Below are 20,732 nucleotides of genomic sequence, written 5' to 3' on the forward strand. Positions count from 1 at the left end.
ACTTGTTATTCATAAAATGGCTTAATTCCATGATAAGATCAACAAGTGTGTTTTAGGAGCGAGGAAGACATGGATACAGACTAGATGTTTTATTGATGTTGCTGTTTCAACACTGCGATAGCAACATCTTGCTCAAAGGCTCTTGTGCACTTAAAATAGTCACTGTGATGCTGAATGAATGTTTTCCCAGTGCACAAAGGCAGGCAGGTCTTGCGCAGATGGGGAAGTGCTGTGCAAGAGATGGCAGTGTACAAAAAAAATTACTGCACATTATGAGAAACAAAAAGCATTTGAACAGGTAAACAGTTCTTTAGAGCAATTTCAGTTCCATATTGTTCATGAAAACAATGAGCAAAAGATAACAGAAAAGACCATGTTATGCACCATATACAGACAAGCGCTTATACTACATTGTCTTTTGCTGCAAGAACTGAGTTGAAAAAGCCCTGAATTATGGACCTTTGTTTTTAGAAACCAGACTTCGACCTGAAATGAAGCTACAAATTTTTTTACGCTCCCCCCCTTTTTTGAATTAGAAAAATAAAACCCAGGATTGAAAAGCCCTACCTATATACAGATAGGCGTCAGTGAAATGCAAAAAAAAGAAAGAAAAAGCATCCGTTCTGAACAGTCTTCCACTAGTTCATGCCTTTTCCCACACAAAACACTAATGCGAGGGTGCCTTAAAATGAGCTCCTCAGCTGCTGACACTTTTTTGCATCCAGGGATGTACCCAGTGCTGCATGCATATGCTACTCTTCCATTGCTTAGACAATTGTGTATCAGTGCACCATCATTTTTTTTCTTCAGCAATACACATGAAAGTATGCTCCTCACTTCTTGCACGAAGAGGCAAGCCAATGCTGACACTCGGACGGAATGACAAGTAAATGTGAAGTAAATGTGACAATTGTGTATCAGTGCACCATCATTTGTTTTTCTTCAGCAATACACATGAAAGTATGCTCACTTCTTGCACGAATGAGGCAAGCCAATTCATCCCGCTTTGCTTCACTGTCTGAGTATTTGCATTTTTCAGCATCTTCATCCACAAGGAGCTACCACCCATTGAATGTAACACCCATTCACACGCGCACTGATATGTTCAAATTTAGTTTTTTCCTCGTGTTATCGAACAATGGAATTCTTTACCGGTGATATACGTTCCCTGGAACCAAACCTATTTTTCAATGTTGTTGCAAATCTGTGATTAGTCTGTTGCATTTCTGTTCTGTATTTTAATGGTGTTCACTTCTGAATATGTTGTCCCTCTCTGCCTTTTTTTTTTCCCCCACTCCTGCAATAGCCCCATCTGGGCTGCAGTATATGTAAATAAATAAAGCAGTGCTGAGAAAGGGAAGCGGAGATAAACTGTGAATCTGTACATTACAAAATTGTAACGATCCAAGCAAAACTTTGTGAACTTTAAAATGGCGACCTGGTTTAATGCATTTATGTGCTGCCCTTATTTACGCTTGTGCCTACAGGCCCAGTGACATGGGGACTGCTCCAAGAGAAAGGCCAAAAGAGGTGCATACAGCCTTGCCTGAGTAGAAAACACAACGCATGCACCACAATCAATCTGCCAGACCTAATACAAGGTCCCTCCTTGAGGCTCACATAAATCTTTGGCTCAAGATTAAAGTGTGATGGACAGAACAGTGAGCAATAGTTGGCTTGCCACCCATATTATCACCCAGTAGCAATTAAGAAGGGTATGAAAGGCTCCACTTACCCTGACGGTAAATTGTGCATTTATTGCAGTAACAGCCACCTGTTGTTGCTTCTCTTTGTACAAAATAGCTTGTACTGAAATAGAAACGACCATGACAATCAAAAGAAAGTCCCTGACAATGACACTGTAGTGTTCTTCAGTCTTCACGCCCCATTAAACACACACTTAACACTGAGTTTTCAGTGTACCCAGTGTTGTAGGCGTTACTGAAAAAAAGTAACTAAATACGTTACTCGTTACACTAAAAATAAAATAACGTGTTACCGCCCTACGTTACCTACAAAAAAGGTAACGCGTTACCATTACTGTTACCGAAAAAAAGTATCACACATTACTTTGCCGTTACTCCATGGCCGTAAATTTTATTCAGTGCGTCATCGCTGTAAGAACTCAAGTTAACAATTTTATAAAGCTAATTTTTCAGATAACTCCAACTTCACAAAGCAAACATAGCTCAACTCAACAAATTTAGAGTAATTCTGGTGTGCTTCTGCTTACGTAATTACGCGGAAATTGTGTAGCAATAAGGAAATGCTTAAATGGCATAGTTCCGGAAAAACATGTGCGCACATAAAGTTTTTATTCACTTGAACCTGCACAATTATCGCAAAAAATACGTGTGTTTGTCAACATGTTCAAGGTCAGCCTCGGTCGCTTAAGAACTTAATAAGCAGAAACGTAGCCGCAGTTGCAGATAGAAATAAGCAAAATTTACTTTGAAAACAATGTTGATGAAGGGAGAAAGTTGGAGCGACAGTGTTGTTAGCAGAAAATTTTTAATAAGTTTAGTATGAGGTAGCTCACTACTACACTAAGGCCCATTATCTTTTCTTCCCTCTACTTCGGTGCTACAGACGGTTGTCTGCAATCCCTTTTTCTGTGCTGTACCATTGTACTCTTTCGACGGCTCTCTTGGGGCCATCTTGAAGTAAACTGGCGACATTCCTGAGTTTACTCAGAAGAGGGAACTGCTTACGCAAAGAATGCAAGAGTGCACACCTGGGAACGAGACCTTTTGGTTAGAAAACAAGCTTACGGAGCAACTGCCTTAAAGATTTCTGCAAATGGCCGATCGGTGGCTCGGCATGCGTCCCTCTTTAGAGAGTTGTGTGTGTGTGCGTGGTTTGGGACAAGTGTGTGAATGCGTGTTTGTGCTTTTTTTTAGATGAGTGCGCTGTCAAGGGCAGGTGTTTTCTGGCATGCATGCGAGCCGCAACAAGGGTCGTCGAGAGCACCTGGAGACTGTTTATTTGCACCATCATTTTCGGCGTTTTTTTTCTGAAATAGAGGCGAAGGGGGACAATTGAAATAAAAAGTAACTAGTAACGTGACACCTCGCGTTACCGAAAAATGTTAACGCAAGTATGTTACCCGTTACACTTCCGAAATGGTAACGAGTGCGTTACTAAGTTACCGAAAAAAATAACGCGTTAACGGTAACACTGTTACTTGTACCGCGTTATCGACAACACCATTAAAGCAATGCATAAAAAGGTACACTCCCATGCCAGTAAAACTAATTTTAATATGTTTAGGAGCAAAATGTGAACTGCACAGTTTTTTGCTCGTGTTACAAAAGAGTACAGCAGGAAGTATGCAGTACTGGCTGCAGGATTTGTCCCCTGCACATCCAAAACCTTTTCTCTTTTCTTCCCACCTAATGGAATTGCAAGAATGCTTCAGAGGCAACCCCTATACATAGCATGGCACTGCTATAAGAAGAATACGCAGGGCAGTGACAATTGTGCATACGTGTAAAATTAACAGCACATGATGTCTCAATGTATGCTGACTGTCAAAGAAAAAAAAGTAGAATGAAAACAGCATTCTGGTGTTGGAGCTGGCTGCAAACCGAAGTAAAAGAATTTCTACAAGAAAAGAATGATTATGGCGAGTGCACTGGACTGAAAGAAAGAAGAAAAAGAAGTAATACAATTTATCCATGACCATACAGGCAATAGAGGAGCGCAGAACAATTTTGCCCAAATCTCCAATCAGGGCAGAGGGCTCAGTGCAATCTTAGCCTCACACAGCACCACAGAAAATATTAAGTCTGATACAACTCGACTCTGCACTGAATCTCCACCCACATTCAAGACTGCTACACAGAATTCCTCCACAACAAAAAAGTAGTCCAAAATTTTTCTTGTTGCCTAAACAAGAAGCCAACTGCCATATGAAATTAAAGGCCACAAATTTTGATGCTTCCTGTTTGATATCATCAAACTTTGAAGTGACTGAATTTTTATGGTGCAAGGGCATCTAGGGCCGAACAGCACCATGGCATAAAGTGTTTTCATCTTCTCAAGGTGGGGTCGAAGACCCATTTCAGAAGCATTTCATCCTAAAGAAGCTGAGCACCAGGCAACGGGAAAGCTTGTATAGGGCGGGTACCCGGCAGCACTGGGGATCGAACTCCACACCTCCCACATGCAAGGCGGATTCTCAAACAACTTGGCCACCCCTGCAGAGAGTCAAACATCAAAAAGGTGATTGTGTTTACTGTTGTGGTTGGTCAGCGGAGTAATACAGGACGCTGCGAACCATGGCCTACTCTTGTCAACCGCTCTTAAAGTTGTACCTAGCACTAATACACAGCTGAAAGAGGTAATTTTTTTTCTTTTCTAAGCTAGAGTTGCTTTCAGCGCACCGTTGCAACTGCAGTTAGCACAGAATCTCACAGCTTTTGCAACTTACAGTTCCTTTTTCATGGTTTCATAGCACTGCAATGCCTAGAATTCCCAGGTTGCTTGGCTTCTTTCCTGCACTGGAAGAGAGAGAGAGAAAGGTGGGAAATGACAAGCAGGCCGAGGAGGTTCTATGAAATCCTTGTCACACTGCCAAACTTCGATGAATGAGCTCAAGGGGCCACTACAAGGCAAGACCTTGGTTTGCTTTATAGTTAACAGGGGTTTAACATCCCAAAGCGAGTCACACTATGAGGCATGCTGTAGTGAAGGGCTCCAGAAATTCCAACCACCTGGGGTTCTTTAACGTGCACTGACATTGCACAGTACACGGGCCTCCAGAATTTCGCCTCCATCGAAATTCGGCCGCCGCGGCCGGGATCGAACCCGCGTCTTTCGGGTCAGGAGCCGAGCGCCGTAACCACTGAGCCATCACGGCGGCTTGAGGCAAGACCTGATTAAGCAATGTTTTGCTAAACTAACACCAGTATGAATAAGGACCATAACCTTTTGCGGTGGAAAATCCTAAATTCTGCGGATGAAGAATTAAGACTCCATGAAATTCCGCAGGAAGCAGTGTTATGAAAGAAACATACAAGTTTATTTTCCAAGCACATGCCTTACATGCTGCAGAGGTCCCTCTTCAAAAATTGAATGTGGCTGGTGTATCTCTGCATCAAGTAATGCTTTCCTGTTATCTCCACTCAAAGAATGAAGCTTGTGTGATACTAGATCTCTACAATTAATGAATGACCCCTCTGCTTCAACAAGGTTCATTGTGAAAGACAAATATTTGAGCTCAATGGAAGAAAGGGTTGGGGTCACTTCCATTCCAGACAAGAAAGGCAGGAAATCGAAGTCTCCGTCCTGTTTGTCTTTCTTAGAGAGAAACTGTGCAATGTCTGCATCACTACAGTACACCTCTCGAGCAGTTTCCAAGTAGACCTGACACTTAGCAGCTAGGACTGGTGGTTCTCAACTAAGCCCAGGCACGCTTGCAAACTGCAACCTTTTTCCTGGTAGTAACCTGAACGGCAGCAGATCCTCTTTTAGCTATGGTCGACTTGAAGGGTTTTGGATTTTGTTATAACTGCAATCTTATCTTTAAAACTTCGCTCGAGCCTCAAACTCCCTCTCATGTTATATTTAGGAAAATAAGGTAAATTAGTTATTTTCCCATGGTTCTGTCATTCCTACTGATGTCTGTAACAACAATTGTATCAAAAAATGAGAATTTGGCTCCCAGTAGAAAGTCCCGTCAAAAATGCTTAAATCCATGATTTTTCGCAGAATCGCGGAAAACTAGAGGCCATGAATACTCCAGGTAGGTAGGTAGGTAGGTATGCAGGAACCACCAGAAAGGAAACTTCGTTTTATAAACATCAGTAACATGAATTGTGATTGTGAACAATTAACACAGATTGTCAGCTGACTTCTTTAATTTGTCCACAACACATAAGGAGGAACAATGAATAACCTAAAATGCTTCTTGTCTTACACCAATTAATCTGTACATACATACTTTGGCATCTGCAGCAATTTGAAAGCAAATAGCCAAATCCATCAATCAACTGATCATTTGAAAAAAATTCCCGTTGCAGGCATATTCCAGCCTTAGGCAAATATTTATGTTGTTTTGCTCGGGGCTTCACTTTCGCAGCAAGTCACCTTGTTTGATACTTCCTGCATCTGTGGAAGCTGGTACTTCAACTATGGTTTGGGACATGGAATTTGCATTAACTGCAAGAACTTTATATTTTTCCTGGTCGAAAAACAGCGCAAACTAAGACAGAGAACACAGAACAAGAGGGGAGACACAAGTACTGACTCGCAACTAAGGTTTATTAGAAAAACAGAACAAAATATTTACACTAACCACCCACGACTGTGTACGTCATAACCTCAGGGGAAACAGATTACATGCATGATATCTAAACAGGAGTGGCGCGCGTGTGCACCCGGTTATTCAAGTATCTAAATTCCATATCTGACAAGGCCACTGAAGGTTCGCTGACGCACCGTTTGGCATTTTTTCGAAGAAGGCTTCCATCACCTCCTGGGTCACCTTGTCTTGGTGGCGAAAAAGCACATTAGTTTCTAGGAAAAGGGGAGTGCATTTGCAAACTTGGCAGTGTGCAGGTAGGTTGTCTCGTGAGTTACTGCCGAGTAAGTTGCGGTGCTCAAAAAGCCTTACGTTTACACAGCAACCCGTTTGCCCGATATACTCTTTATCGCAAGACAGTGGCAAAAGATATACAACACCCTGTTTGCAAGGAATGAAAGGCGACACATTTTGTTGTACAAGCCTTGATATTCTTAAGGATACCAGCCGCCAGTTTTTGGTCCACTTGTGGGCAAATTGCAGTGAGCTTCTTAGGTGCCGAGAACACCACCCTGACATCGTACCTTTTTGCCACGCTCTTTGACCCATGGGAAAGCCTGCGAGCGTACGGAACGACAGCCGGTCTACGGAGCTCACAGTCAACATGGCCTCTTCCGTTGGCCCCTGTCTTAATCCACCTCAGAACTTTTTCTCCTGCCCGGGAGATGACGTGGTCGGGAAAACCACTACTTTTCAATCGTACCACTTGCTCTGACACACTTTCCACAACACAGGGGTGGCAGGACCTAGATGTGGCAGCCTTAAGGCAACAAACAGCGATACCGTCCTTGATCAGTTTTGAGTGCCCTGACTCATAACCGAGGAGTGGCTTGACAGTGCGCGGGCGATACATCCAGCAGAGGTGTCCCGGAGTAGCTCTCAAAGACATTTCAAGAAAGCGTAGCTCGTTGCCAACAGGAACCTCCGTAGTAAAACTTAGACCACGGCCGAACTGACTGAACACCCTCAGAACGTCCTCAGAACTAATTTACCTTAACTGACTCGGCAGTGACTCGCAACACAACCTACCCACACACTGCCGGGTTTGCAAATGCACTACCCTTTTCCCGAAAACTAATGTGCTTTTACGCCACCAAGACAAGGTGACCCGGGAGCTGATGGAAGCATTCTTTATTCGAAAAAACGGCAAACAGTGCGTCAGCGAACCTTCAGTGGCCTTGTCAGATATGAAATTTAGATACTTGAATAACCGGGTGCATACGCGCCGCTCCTGTTTAGATACCTCTTTCACGCCATGCACGTAATCTGTTTCCCCGAGGTTATGACGTGCGCAGTCGTGGGTGGTTACTGTATATATTTTGTTCTGTTTTTCTAATAAACCTTAGTTACGAGTCAGCGCTTGTGTCTCCCCTCTTGTTCTGTGTTCTCTGTCTTAGTTTGCGCTGTTTTTCCGCCATGAATTCCCACCAACTAGCCCAGATGTCTGCTCTGCTACAATCATTTTTCCTACCTAAAAGAAAGTAAACAATAGTACCCTTCATTGTGCATGACGTACATGGTATCATGGCTGAAAAATTACGGCTGTTTAAAAGTGTACTTGCATGGTTGTCTGTCACTTACCCCAGTAGAACCCTCACTACTGTGGTCTATATCATTGGTAATCAATGATTCATTGATTTCACTCGAGCAGTTTTGAAGTTTGTTGAACAGCATTGTTACATTTGGGCTTCTTGGAAGTTGCAGCAGCTTGACAAGAACAGACTGCTGGCGAGGACCAGTTGCAGCTTTTCATTAGGACAAAATGACCTATGCAAAATGGCAGCAGCATTGAGTGACCCTCGACAATGCCTCGGCAATGGTGCCTCACTGATAAGCTAGAAAATTGAATTCAAAAAATCCCCCACTAACATTATCAAAATGTCAGGGCTGAAACCAGAAACTTCCCCAAGGTGGCTGATGACCCTATGTTTATGTGGAGAGGGGAAGATGACAGAAAACATTCAGCATGTGCACAGGATCAGGCCCATTTTGAAAGGAAAAAAAAATGTCACAACATAAGGTCTTCTGACCTTCAGAGTTTAAGCCCCCAAGTGTAGCATAAAGCCACAGCAGAACAGAGATTGCACCAATGAGTGAAAAATAACCACTGTGTGCTACATGGCAACGGCAACCTACATAATGAAGAATCCCAGCAGCAATTCTGTGTTGCCGTTGAGATCTTTCTCGCACACACACACACACATAAAATAAAGAAAATTAACACAAACTAATGAGCAAGGTCCTTGACAGTATAAAGACACGTGCATGTATACTTTGTACACATGTTCCTCCTCTTAACATTGGCAAGTTTCATATTCAAGCAAATGTTGATAGTTGTGCTCATAATAAAGCACAGCACACAAAAAAGTTCAAACTCTTCAGATGTGTTTGCATGAAACTAAGGGGTTCGTTGCATACACGCACAACATTGTAGTTCGCTAAATGCTGAAAAAATGCAACAGATGTTCCAGCTTTTCTAAGGTAACAAATTGGAGTACCTAGAGAATCAAAAAATTTTGGCCAAGGCTACATGAGCATTAGATAATATTTTTACACTGTTTAGTATCACATCGCATTCTTTGCATGTATACATTGTTCAAACATTATCATCCAGAACCTCTGAACCTTCATCATGCATCGCCTTTCATTTGCTTCCGTACCTTTAATTATGGTTATAGGGAACAACAGACACTTCAGGAATGACACCTTGCCTTACTGGTAATGCCACCTTTTGTTTCAAGCACAAATCTAAACACGAATGCTTGCTCCTATTTCTGCATGTGGGATGGCTTTAACATTGGCAGAAGGAATCGCTGTGAGCCTTAGGTCCTGGAGTCAAAACCCAGCGACAGCAGCCAAGTTTCGGTCAAGGTGAAATGCAAGCATGCCCGTGTGCTGAGCAATGTCAGTGCAGGTAGAACCCCAGGTGGTCGAAACTAATCCAGAGCCCCCTACTATGGCTTTCTCAAAGCCTACATGCAGCCTCGCGTCGTCAAACTTCACATAATACCACAATCATGTGTAACAGATGGCACTGAATGCTTGGGAGATGGGGCACTTGATAGATTCTGCATAACATGCATTAACACAAAATGAAATTTATTAGAGCGCTGTCAATATATGGCACGCATTCATGTGATTCATTAAAGATCCATACTAAGGGAGTAATTTACTCATTGGCACCTACCAACATTAAAGACCTATTTTTCGAACACGATGTTCTGCTTGGGCATTGTTTCAACACATACTACAGTGGTCTGCCTTGCAATCTTCTGTTCTAAGCCAATTATACAATTTCTACAAAACCCACCACACAAAGCTTCACAACAAAAAAAAACAGTGGTAGTTAAAAATGTCCCCTCTACGGCTGCGCCAGTTGAAATCTTAAGATCTCATAGAGGGGAATTGCAGTTTGTGGGGACGCTTTCGTCCCCTGCGATCGCTTTCCCTCAACGCGCTAGTTCCCTGTGGTTAGCTCCTCCGCAAAGCACTCCTCTCGGTTCGGTGACTTTCCACTAACAGGGGAGGGCGCTCGCGTCGCAGCGCCACCAGCGCCACGGATGGCGTTTTGCTGCGCACTCGCGGGGAGCTACGGGGTCTCTTCTCCCTCGGCACCGGGAAGCGAACGGACGTTTCGCTCGCAGCTTCGCTCTTCGTCGACGGGCGCCTCTTGGTCGGAACTTACTCCCGCCGAGCCCGTCCCGCTCGACCTCGGAGTTTATCCCTTTGCCCTACCGTGGGCGGACGTTCGCTCGTAGCCGTGCCGGTGAGTCGGACATCCTAGATTCCTCAGTGTATTTTGTTGCTAGCTGGCGTTATTGTTGTTATAGCAATAAATGCCTTGTTTGTGTCAGCCAGTGTGTCGTTCCTTTGTTCCCGTAGAGCACGGCCCGCCGTGGTCGGCGTGCGCTCAGTAGCGTACGCGACCACGGGGTGGGGTCCATGCGGTTTTGAACTGGCTCAGCCGCGGTTAAACGGGGAATACGTGTTTATCTCCCCGATTTTAAACCCCACATCTGGCAGCCCAACGTGGGGTCTGCTCTTGGAACATTGGACGACTGTCAGTTCGGTTCTAGGAACGCTCTTTGTCCGGATTTGACAAGTGGTAGGCCTAGTGTGAATTTTGATCGCTAGGACCTGCGGCATGCTTTCTTGAGTGCGAGGTGTATTGCGCTGCAGCATGTTTGAACTTTTCGACATGCTCAGCGTGTTTTCTGTCAAGTTTTCTCAAGTTTCTTCAGCACGAGAACCACTTGGTCCGCATCGAGGGAGCGCGAGGCCCAGCGCCCGCGGAGTTGCCGAGCCCGAAGCGAGTGAGTACGGAAGCCGCGTGGGTGGTCCGAGTTTTCTGTATATATTTTCTCGCTGTCTCTTTTTCGACTCTGGGAGTCGCGGCTCCGGGAGCCGGGTGGCCTGGGGCCACGGGTGCCGTTACGAGCTCGCTGGTATTGCAGCTCGGCACCGGGCGTTCCGACACCGTCCGATATGGTGGGCGCCGATCGCTCAGAAGCTGCTTTGTGCAGTGAGCGGGGAGGACCACCCCACAAAGCTGATGTCTCCTCGCGGCTGCGCGCACGAAACCCGTTTCGGGTCTTTCTTTTGTTGGGGGTCATCGACCGTCACTATGGTGGTGAGGCCTAAGGCTATTCATAGCTGCCTGCACCTTGTCAAAAGTGACATGACCACCGGACCGTGGTGTTGAGAGGGGGCGCACTTTGCTGGCCACCCGTTTTTTTTAACCTCGCATGAACCGAGCATTCTCGTTCAACTCAAGAAAGGGCTTTGTTCATTCGAACTTTGCGTTGCACAGCCGCCTGACACGTTTTGCTAGCGAGTTGAGCATTGAGCCACCAGGCCCTTGTGTACGCCGTTTCCCCTCCCGTGACCTACGTTAAAGGCGTGCGGAGTGTGTTTCGGAAATTTTGCAGATCCAGTGGAGCCACTCCGGCTTGCTGTCCTGTGCACATCGTCTCGCTGCCGCCTGCTGCGACGGAGCGGCCTGTATCCTGTTCACCGCATCCATCCGGGGCAGACGTGGCGAGACCAGACAGCAGCCACCTCCGGCTGCTGTTACCCTGGCGACTACTGCGGAATCTTGGCCTGCAGTGGTCAACCGGCCCTCTTCGCGGGCCTGCGGACACATAGTCCGCGGGCCATGCGAGCCGTCCCAGCGGAGACCTTCACGCCGCCTTCGGAATACCGCGGAAGACTGCGTGCACGCTGTCGGCGTGACCTCCGCTGCAAGACCTGCCTCAAGTGCATGAAGACCAGGAGACTCCTCCATAGCATGTAACTTGCAGGCACGGGGGTCTATTTAAGGTTGGGGGGATGTGGGGACGCTTTCGTCCCCTGCGTTCGCTTTCCCTCAACGCGCTAGTTCCCTGTGGTTAGCTCCTCCGCAAAGCACTCCTCTCGGTTCGGTGACTTTCCACTAACAGGGGAGGGCGCTCGCGTCGCAGCGACACCAGCGCCACGGATGGCGTTTTGCTGCGCGCTCGCGGGGAGCTACGGGGTCTCTTCTCCCTCGGCACCGGGAAGCGAACGGACGTTTCGCTCGCAGCTTCGCTCTTCGTCGACGGGCGCCTCTTGGTCGGAACTTACTCCCGCCGAGCCCGTCCCGCTCGACCTCGGAGTTTATCCCTTTGCCCTACCGTGGGCGGACGTTCGCTCGTAGCCGTGCTGGTGAGTCGGACATCCTAGATTCCTCAGTGTATTTTGTTGCTAGCTGGCGTTATTGTTGTTATAGCAATAAATGCCTTGTTTGTGTCAGCCAGTGTGTCGTTCCGTTGTTCCCGTAGAGCACGGCCCGCCGTGGTCGGCGTGCGCTCAGTAGCGTACGCGACCACGGGGTGGGGTCTGCGCGGTTTTGAACTGGCTCAGCCGCGGTTAAACGGGGAATACGTGTTTATCTCCCCGATTTTCAACCCCATAAGTTGAAGATGATTGTTGCAGGATTCTTGACGTCTTGCAGATTCGAATTGCTCAATCACATTGCAAGAGGACACTTCTGGAGAGGTTAACTTTTTATAACAATTAAAAGCACAAAGGAAGATACAAGCAAGGAGAAAACATATTTACACTTGACTGGCTCGTACTTCTACGTGACGAAACCAGCCCTCGGTCCTGCCGAAGCAGCTAGTTTTAAAACCTATGTCCCCGCCCTCGGTGGGGAGAATAACCAATCAGGTACTGTACAAACATCCACCCAATAACTTATTGGGGAAAGGAAAAAAAATTACCGACGATTACGTTACTTCCTAATGCGAAATTTGAGCGCAGCAAATAAGCTGTTTCACCTTTTCGATAGTGAGTCAACCCCAGCTGCGGAGTTGGTTTCAGGGACAACGCCGCCGATGCCGACACAAACAATATGATACCCTCGCTTCCGCAGCGCTAAGAACCAGGTCTAGCCGTGGGAAGGTGGTCACGTATTCGTCGACGTGCCGGGGCCTACGTGAAATAACCGGCGCGTCGGCAACTGAAGAGCACCCTATCCGCCACACAAGAACAGGGGGGGGGGGACCCTTTCCTCCTCTTTCTGCATGGCGGCGACGGTGTTCTATGCAGTCACGTTATCTTGACTCTCTAGCGGTGTCAGCGGCATCCAGCGGTATCAGTCGGTCGCTGCTAGCACTGGGGGGATGAAAGGGGGGCGGAGCTGGTTACGAGGCCGACAGGGGGGGGGGGGGGACCCTTTCCTCCTCTTTCTGCATGGCGGCGACGGTGTTCTATGCAGTCACGTTATCTTGACTCTCTAGCGGCGTCAGCGGCATCCAGCGGTATCAGTCGGTCGCTGCTAGCGCTGGGGGGATGAAAGGGGGCGGAGCTGGTTACGAGGCCGACGACAACGCCGACGACGACGCGAAACCCAGGAACGGACGCCAAAGAGCTGCGCTCTAAAACACAAGCAATCAATGATTGGGGAAAGAAGGTAGCTCATCGCGACTCCATACACATATGTACACTTTCCACCATCACGATTTGAGAATTACGCTCTCCTGCTGCGAGCTTCGCGAACACTCGCTTTCCCAACGTCCGGTTGCCCAAGTTCAAGGAAAGCCACTTCAATCCATCTGTTTCTCATCATCGCTCCTCATGCCTGCAGCTAGCGTGACAATAGGTCAAAGCACGCCGCTGCAGACATGGCACAAAGCCACGCACTGGGACGCGGGTTTGTCTCGCCGTAAACACGTGCACCCAGGATGCACCCTAACGACTCTATCCATGAGGGGAGTTTGACGTCTCCCATAATCCCCCGCCATTCGGCGCCCCCTCTTCTCCCGCTGGGTTGCTGACCCCTTCTGTGCGGTTGTGCAGAGGGCCCATGAGAATGAACGTAATGGGCATTCCACTACGCGACCGGATGCGGTAAACAAAATACAGCACCGCGAACTTCACTCCTCCTAACCAAGGATGTCACACGGACACTTGTTGTCAGTGGGACATTAAAGTTCAGCCACGGTGTCCAACAACAAAAGTACATACGCACGCACACACGTACGTCGGCTGTCCGGTCAGTCCACCAGCACGCACACATGCGCGCACACAGCGGATATTTCAACCCGCACACACAAGGCCGGAAACCAATCTGCACATTCCAGAATTCACGTCAGATCGGTGCCCCAAACCGGCAGAAATTACTTCTATCCGCCTACATCTCGAAACAGAACATCAAGTTTCTGTTGAGCTTTGTCCACAAAATTGGACCAGAATTCAGAATGATCCGGCACAGCGCCGGTTGCAAAGGCTGCCGCCGCCATCGGGTCAATAGAGCTCACCTGCTCCCCGCGGGCTACGAAGATTGCTGCTGCCCTCACGTCTCCATTCTCCACTTCTTTGAATTTTACAGTACGCTCAGGCCTCTCATCGGCTACTTCACATGCAGTTTTGCATTGAGATTCATGTAGCGCTAGCTCTTCGTACTGGTGCCCACCGACGTTTCGTTCAAAGAAAATTGTGCTGTGACGCCTTCTTTTCTCACAACTGTCTTCACCAGCTTGCTTACGCACTTCTGGCAATGAAACATACTGTGTCTCCTCCACGCCAATACCCACAAGGACAGACGCATTATCCGAATTTCCCGGTTCCCTACCTGCCGCGCAACCTATTGCAGCGATCTCAATTAGCTGACAATCTGCTTTGAAGTATGTACCAACAAGCCCAAAAAGCCACGCTACTGCTGGAAAAACTTTTGCAGCTTCCGGATCTGCCTGAAGCTCTACCGGCGTCTCGGGTTTGTCTCGAACAGGTTCGTGGGCAATTTTGAAATTCTCTTCAAAATCAGCTTCCTCGTCTTCTTCATGTAGCCGCTCTCTTTCTGGTTGCTCTAGCAGTGAGAGCGTTTCAGGTGCTATCAACTTCTCTACACCTTCCGTTACATGAGCTGTCAGTGCGCAGGGTGTCAGCTCCGGCTGGCTACCCACCTCATATTTGAGAGCTAGCTTACACTTGCCTGCGAAGGGTGTTCGCGCTATTGGCGCCTGCTCTGTCGCTTCGTCGAGCATTACTGCTGCCTCAGATTTAACACCAACCTGCCCTGGCACAATGCTGAACTCCTGTTCACAAACAACAATGCACTCATGTGCCTCTTGGGTCTTCTCTGACAGGCAGTGCTTCACAGGCGTGACTAACGCCCCTATGCCCTCAGCCATCTCTCCTGGCACGGCACACATAGTTGGGCCTTGATGCCTAACCGCTGCAGCTTTCACACCTATAGCCACTGGCCCACAGGTCATTCTCAATACGGGAACATGCTGTTCTCGCTTCGATTTCGGACAGTCAATCATTAGATGCCCAAATTTCATGCAGTGAAAACATTGAACTGCAGCGAATAACACCTCGCTATCAGCTTTTGTTCCCTGTCCTACTTTCAACTGCATCTGTGTGAGCTTTATCTTTTCTCGCTCAATTAGAAGTTTCAACTTCTCAATTTCAAGCAGCTGTTCTGCCTTCTGCTCACTCTCCCAACAGTGCATCATGCCCTCCCGATCGTACTGCACGGCAGCCATCTCCCTTTTCTGTGCTATCATTTATAGCACGAAAACACTACACCGACATGGTGAATTCGGAGAAAGCAAAAAGGTCTCCTACCTTGTCACTAGTTGCTCTCCTCTGGCGCGGTGATCTCGTCGCCCTGAGTGACGACAGCGGGCTCCTCGACGCGGATGAGTTGAGCCCCGGCTCTCACAGCAGCTCGCTGACTTGAACCTCCTGCCTCGTTTGACTCGCTGGTCGCCTGGTTCTTCTCTTGAACCTCAACGCGGACGCCTGGTTCCTTCCACAGCTCACGGACTTGGCAACTCCACGACATGTCGGTCGCCTGGCTCCTTCAGCTCCTCGCTGACTTGAGCCTCCTACGTCCCGTTGACAATGACCAGCAGTCTCCGAAGCTTCCAACGTCACTCTATGACGCTGACGTTCCTCCTTTTAGGACGTACTGCTCTGCAGCTTGTCCACCGACTTGATCTTCCGCCCCTCCGTCAGATACCTCGAGCAGAAAGACGTAGCAAATCCTGTCGAACTGTGCCACTTGATATCCTGACTGGAGAGGTTACCTCTTTTAGGTTACACAAAGAATGATCATAGCAAGGGGAAGACATATTTACACTTGACTGGCTCGTACTTCTACGTGAAGAAACCAGCCCTCGGTCCTGCCGAAGCAGCTAGTTTTAAAACCTATGTCCCCGCCCTCGGTGGGAAGAATAACCAATCAGGTACTGTACAAACATCCACCCAATAACTTATTGGGGAAAGGAAAACACAACCAATCAATGATTGGGGAAAAAAGGTAGCTCATCGCGACTCCATACACATATCTACACTTTCCACCATCACGATTTGAGAATTACGCTTTCCTGCTGCGAGCTTCGCGAACACTCGCTTTCCCAACGTCCGGTTGCCCAAGTTCAAGGAAAGCCACTTCAATCCATCTGTTTCTCATCATCGCTCCTCATGCCTGCAGCTAGCGTGACAATAGGTCAAAGCACGCCGCTGCAGACATGGCACAAAGCCACGCACTGGGACGCGGGTTTGCCTCGCCGTAAACACGTGCACCCAGGATGCACCCTAAAGACTCTATCCATGAGGGGAGTTTGACGTCTCCCGTAATCCCCCGCCATTCGGCGCCCCCTCTTCTCCCGGTGGGTTGCTGACCCATCCTGTGCGGTTGTGCAGAGGGCCCAAAAGAAAGAACGTAATGGGCATTACACTACGCGACCGGAGGCGGTAAACAAAATACAGCACCGCGAACTTCACTGGGGTTTTGGTATGTGGAGTGTAACGTCACAAATCTGCACGTGAGCCATGAGGAAAGCTGGCGTAGCGGAGGGCTCAGGATTAATTCCATCTACAAGGGGTTGAACTTTGCATACAAAGATGACAGTGCTTGTGCCGCAGATAAGAAGCGAATACTGTCATAAGTCGAGATGTAAATAAAACAGCAGTGACTCGCGAATGTATCTGAATGCCGTATTACTGCACAAGACAGCATTCAGAGAGCATTACCGTCAAGCACAGATGGAAAAACTTTCGAAAACAATTGTCAGGCTCGATCCGCACGCAGGGCGCGTTTAGAGGCACACACATAAATCTCGGCAGCATTTCTAATTACTTTCAAAATAAGGTGCCACAGCGATGCACTTAAATCCTGGAAGTGGAGCTAACCAATGTGACTCAGAGGTTTAATGACTCATTACTTAAATGCTTGAACAGCAGCAGCGTGTATTAGCGATAAGGTACCGGACGAAGATTGTTTATCTGCAAGAAAAACAAGGTAAGTCTAATGACGTCGCCATGACTGCAGTTATATACATGGTAGACACGACTCACCAGAGGCTTAACCAACTGACGGTTGCTTCGGAAGCGTGTATGTCATTGAACTGTTGCCGGCCTTTGCGGCTTCGAGCTGGAAGAAAAAATAGACGAATAAATACCTTACACTTTGTCGGGAGATCACGATGACGAAAAGTATCACTTCTTCCGATAAGCAGTAGCTTAATTCCACTAAATTAATGCCACCTATCCAAGAACAAAGTTATTTCGTTCCAAACGACGCACCTGCCAGGTTGCACAGTAAAATCAGCATCATCGTCGTCATTCCCAAATAACATTGCTGTTGTTCAGAACACATATAACTGTGGGCGTGTGCGAGCCTCTAGCAGATAGCGCGCTGCAAACTCAAGACGTTCGCAGGTAACCACCCCCCTGAGCAAGGCAATATCGGATTGGCAGCTTCAGCGAGCAGAGCGAGCATGAAAGCAAGAGAGCAAGCCGCAGGCTAAGAATATAGAGAAAAAACGAATAAGAGAGGACACTCCCAAAGACCACAGCAGCACAGTCGATTGTAGCGCTCCTAGCGGTTGGTGAGAGGAACACGCCCAGACTTCCTGTTTCGGTTTCACTGGCACGAATTTCTTCCATGTTGCTCAAAACGATTTCAAGGAACCTAGCCACTAGTGAAGCCAAGCCGCTAGATGAAGCAGCTGGCCCACACTTGTTGTTTCGGTTTCACTGGCGCAAATTTCTAATTGCTTGCGCATTACTCACGTTTGGCTGTGGCCGGACAGAATGTCTCGCTTAATACCTTGTGTGAAATGCGTCGTACCGAAATTATTTGACCAAGTTGTACAGACAACAGAACTATACAAAAGGCTTTGGATTCATAAATCAACAAGGGCTCTTTCTGTTTGGCAGGCTTGTCTACTGTTCGGAGCAAGTGGTAATTCAGCATGCAGTATTTAATAAACAGATGTAGTGTCGAGGAAACTTTATTCCAGGGTAATATAAAGATTGAGCATATAAAGGCTGCATACAAACCGAGGCTAGCATGGTACAGAAAGGTTAGATAGAAATAACATCCCGTTCCTTAATATAGGCAAACCTGAAAGTATTAACAGAGAAGACAAAGGACAGGTAGTCACGGTATACACTAGGCACGGCCAGCTTTGTGAGCTTCGTGTGGCCAGGGTCCATGAAATCTTTTGCAGCGAAATGGTCACTGCAAACCCTGTATGTGGCATACAGTAGGCTGGCCGGCTTTCTCAGAAGGTCGTCTCTTCCAGTTTACTGCACCCATGCTGTCATGCTGCAATGACGATGATGTAGTCTTTGTCAAAAATAACTAGGCTGCATGGTTTGCTTCTAGCTCATACATTGGAGCTCTTACAACATCCCTGAAGCTGAAATGGTCGTTAAAGGTAAGGACTGGGGGTCTTCTTACCTTCCAACACCTTTTGATCTTTATGAAAGCCACAGGGGCTCCACTATACAAGCTAGAAGCAAACCATGCAGCCTGGTTACCTTTGACAAATACTGTACCTAGCGTAAGCGTAATTGCTTGAATAATATTCTTACACTTGGTACCACAAGATGTTTGTACCAGAGGCAGTTAATAGAGCCACACTTTAAGGAATAAAAAATTGTGGGGTCCGCAGTAAGCTTATCACAGGCACTGAGAAAAAAGCATAACTTTGCTTTCTTGAGGGGGTCTTGAATTAACACCTACGCCGATTGAAATAATACATATCAGACAAAGCCAATATTGTTGAGAGCCCTGCTTACATATCCTTTTCTGCACCTTTTTTTTAAGGCTTATCCAAAATAAAAAAAAATGTTTAGTTGCTCCACCACTGCAGTCATTCCGAAATAATGGCTCCAATATTTACTAACCCGTAGTAGTAATAATTTACAATACAATATTTTAAACTCAAATCAAGAAGCAGTTTTGCCCAAGCCTTCCTATTATGAAGCTAGTGCTACAAATGTGAATAAACGATTTTTGTTTTCACCCTTACTGCCCAAACAGTAAGCATAAAGAAATCCAAAATATAAGAAAGCTCAACGCACCCGCTCTCTTGTGGTATACAGAACAAACTAGTCCCTGGCTTCTTGTGCGTTCTGCCGTTGTTCTGGCACCACGACACAGAGGAGTAGCTGGTGTAGGAAGTGCAGCCAGATGGCATGGCAGCATGTTCTGAAGGATGTTAATGCATGCATGTGTTATTATGAGTAATCAAAACAACATAGCAAGTCACAACTTTTTTTTTTATTCGAGGTGTTTGCCATTAGGCATAATGTAAAAGGGAAAGAAAGTTATAAGGACTGTAAACAAGCCTCGCTTAAAAAGTGCCAAAAGTTCACGCTAAAGCGATTATCATGAGTCCACTTGCGATAGTCGCCTGCAACGTCCCAATCGCAGGCCTACCTTCTTTAGGAAGCATCGTCTCACAGAAGCTGTAGCCAGGCAAGTCCAGAGCAAGTGTCACAACTACGCTAAAAATTGTTGTCATTGTAAAAGCAAATCGCGCCACAACTCTATCGCTGCCACACAAATACACGCAGTACATTTTGAGTCTAAATAGGAGTTGAACGCAGGCGCAGTTAACAAGTACCCGAAACGTACAAATACGAGCCCTTTCAGGATTTGAAATACGCGCCACGCCGCTCCTGCGCAAGTACGTATACGGAAATATGGTGCAATGTGCAATGCGCTTCACTGCGAGCAAAACAATATATTCGCATTAGTCACAGTAAAAAGTTTCAAGACTGCGCAGCAATTTGGCCTAAAACTGCACCGCGCAATGATTCTATGCTGTAGTCATTCGTGCTCTGGACCCCCATGCCGCCCTCGTGCCACTCCCCTACATTTGTAAACAAACCACCCACACGGCCACTGCGCGTCTTACGCCCTATGTTAACAGCTCACTGCGATGTAAAAACGTAACAAGGTAGCCATGTGGGCTAGTTGGTGTACATCAGACATAACTTCACCAGCGAAAGGACGAGTGTCCTGTGTTCTTCCCCTCGTGTCTCGTCCTTTCGCTGGTGAAGTTATGTCTGATGTAAAAACGCAACAGTTGCTTGTGCTGACTATTTATGTCAGTGTTCTCAAGCATAATTTCTGTAAGAAATGTGTCTCACCTGCTGTCCAACACGAGAGAAGTAGCTTCTGCAGCACAACACCACCGACGCCCACAATCACGTGCAAATGACAGTGCCGATGACAGTCGAAAAAAAACAAAACAAAAAGACTTCGGAACGTTTTTCAATAAATTGCCTCTTCATATATAAGTTAGAACAGTGGCGTTGAAGCATAACATAATTATTTAGCAACAAAAGTTTGTGTGCTTTAATATAAGTCCATTTATTTTAGCGTTTGCGTTCTCTGGCGTTCAGGTGCGTAGTAGTGACATACTTCCTAAGGTCAGTTTTGCAAAGGCACGGGGCCTTCGGAAGTACGTCACGGCTACGCACCGAATGCCAGAGGACGCAAACGCGAAAATAAATGTTACATTAAAGCAAACAAACTTTTGTTGCTAAATAATTATGTTATGCTTCAACACCACTGTTCTAATTTATATATGAAGAGGCAATTTATTGAAAAACGTTCCGAAGTCTTTTTGTTTTGTTTTTTCGACTGTCATCGGCACTG

General features: G+C 46.9%; 1 protein-coding gene across 4 annotated transcripts; it reads right to left on the reverse strand.

Annotated features, from left to right (window-relative positions):
• Nucleotides 1–74: 74 nt before the first annotated feature.
• On the reverse strand, nt 75–20,360 carry LOC149355956 (uncharacterized). Of its 4 annotated transcripts, XM_089584055.1 has the most exons (8): nt 20,222–20,359; nt 19,148–19,274; nt 17,132–17,207; nt 15,742–15,791; nt 15,395–15,657; nt 4,433–4,502; nt 1,736–1,809; nt 75–229 (listed from the first exon to the last, which is right to left on the reverse strand). In XM_089584055.1, the coding sequence occupies exons 2-5, from the start codon at nt 19,269–19,271 to the stop codon at nt 15,488–15,490; spliced, it is 420 nt and encodes a 139-aa protein (XP_089440181.1). In that variant the 5' UTR covers nt 19,272–19,274; nt 20,222–20,359; the 3' UTR covers nt 75–229; nt 1,736–1,809; nt 4,433–4,502; nt 15,395–15,487. The 4 variants fall into 4 exon arrangements, 1 of the variants encoding a protein (XP_089440181.1); XR_016291587.1 differs by having other exon boundaries at nt 15,395–15,845; XR_016291589.1 differs by lacking the exon at nt 19,148–19,274 and having other exon boundaries at nt 15,395–15,791; nt 20,222–20,360.
• Nucleotides 20,361–20,732: the final 372 nt, after the last annotated feature.

The sequence above is a fragment of the Amblyomma mixtum genome, chromosome 3, assembly GCF_055824585.1.
Source record: "Amblyomma mixtum isolate Tamu chromosome 3, ASM5582458v1, whole genome shotgun sequence".
Classification (NCBI taxonomy): Eukaryota; Metazoa; Arthropoda; class Arachnida; order Ixodida; family Ixodidae; genus Amblyomma; species Amblyomma mixtum.

Excerpts from the sequence above, each read along its gene's own strand:
- LOC149355956 (XM_089584055.1), bottom strand. The coding sequence starts at position 19,271 with ATGCTGCCATGCCATCTGGCTGCACTTCCTACACCAGCTACTCCTCTG. Across the intron at positions 17,208-19,147 it reads TGTATACCACAAGAGAGCGG|CTCGAAGCCGCAAAGGCCGG; the intron begins GTGCGTTGAGCT and ends TTTTTCTTCCAG. Across the intron at positions 15,658-15,741 it reads GGTGGACAAGCTGCAGAGCA|GAGGCTCAAGTCAGCGAGGA; the intron begins GTACGTCCTAAA and ends AACGGGACGTAG.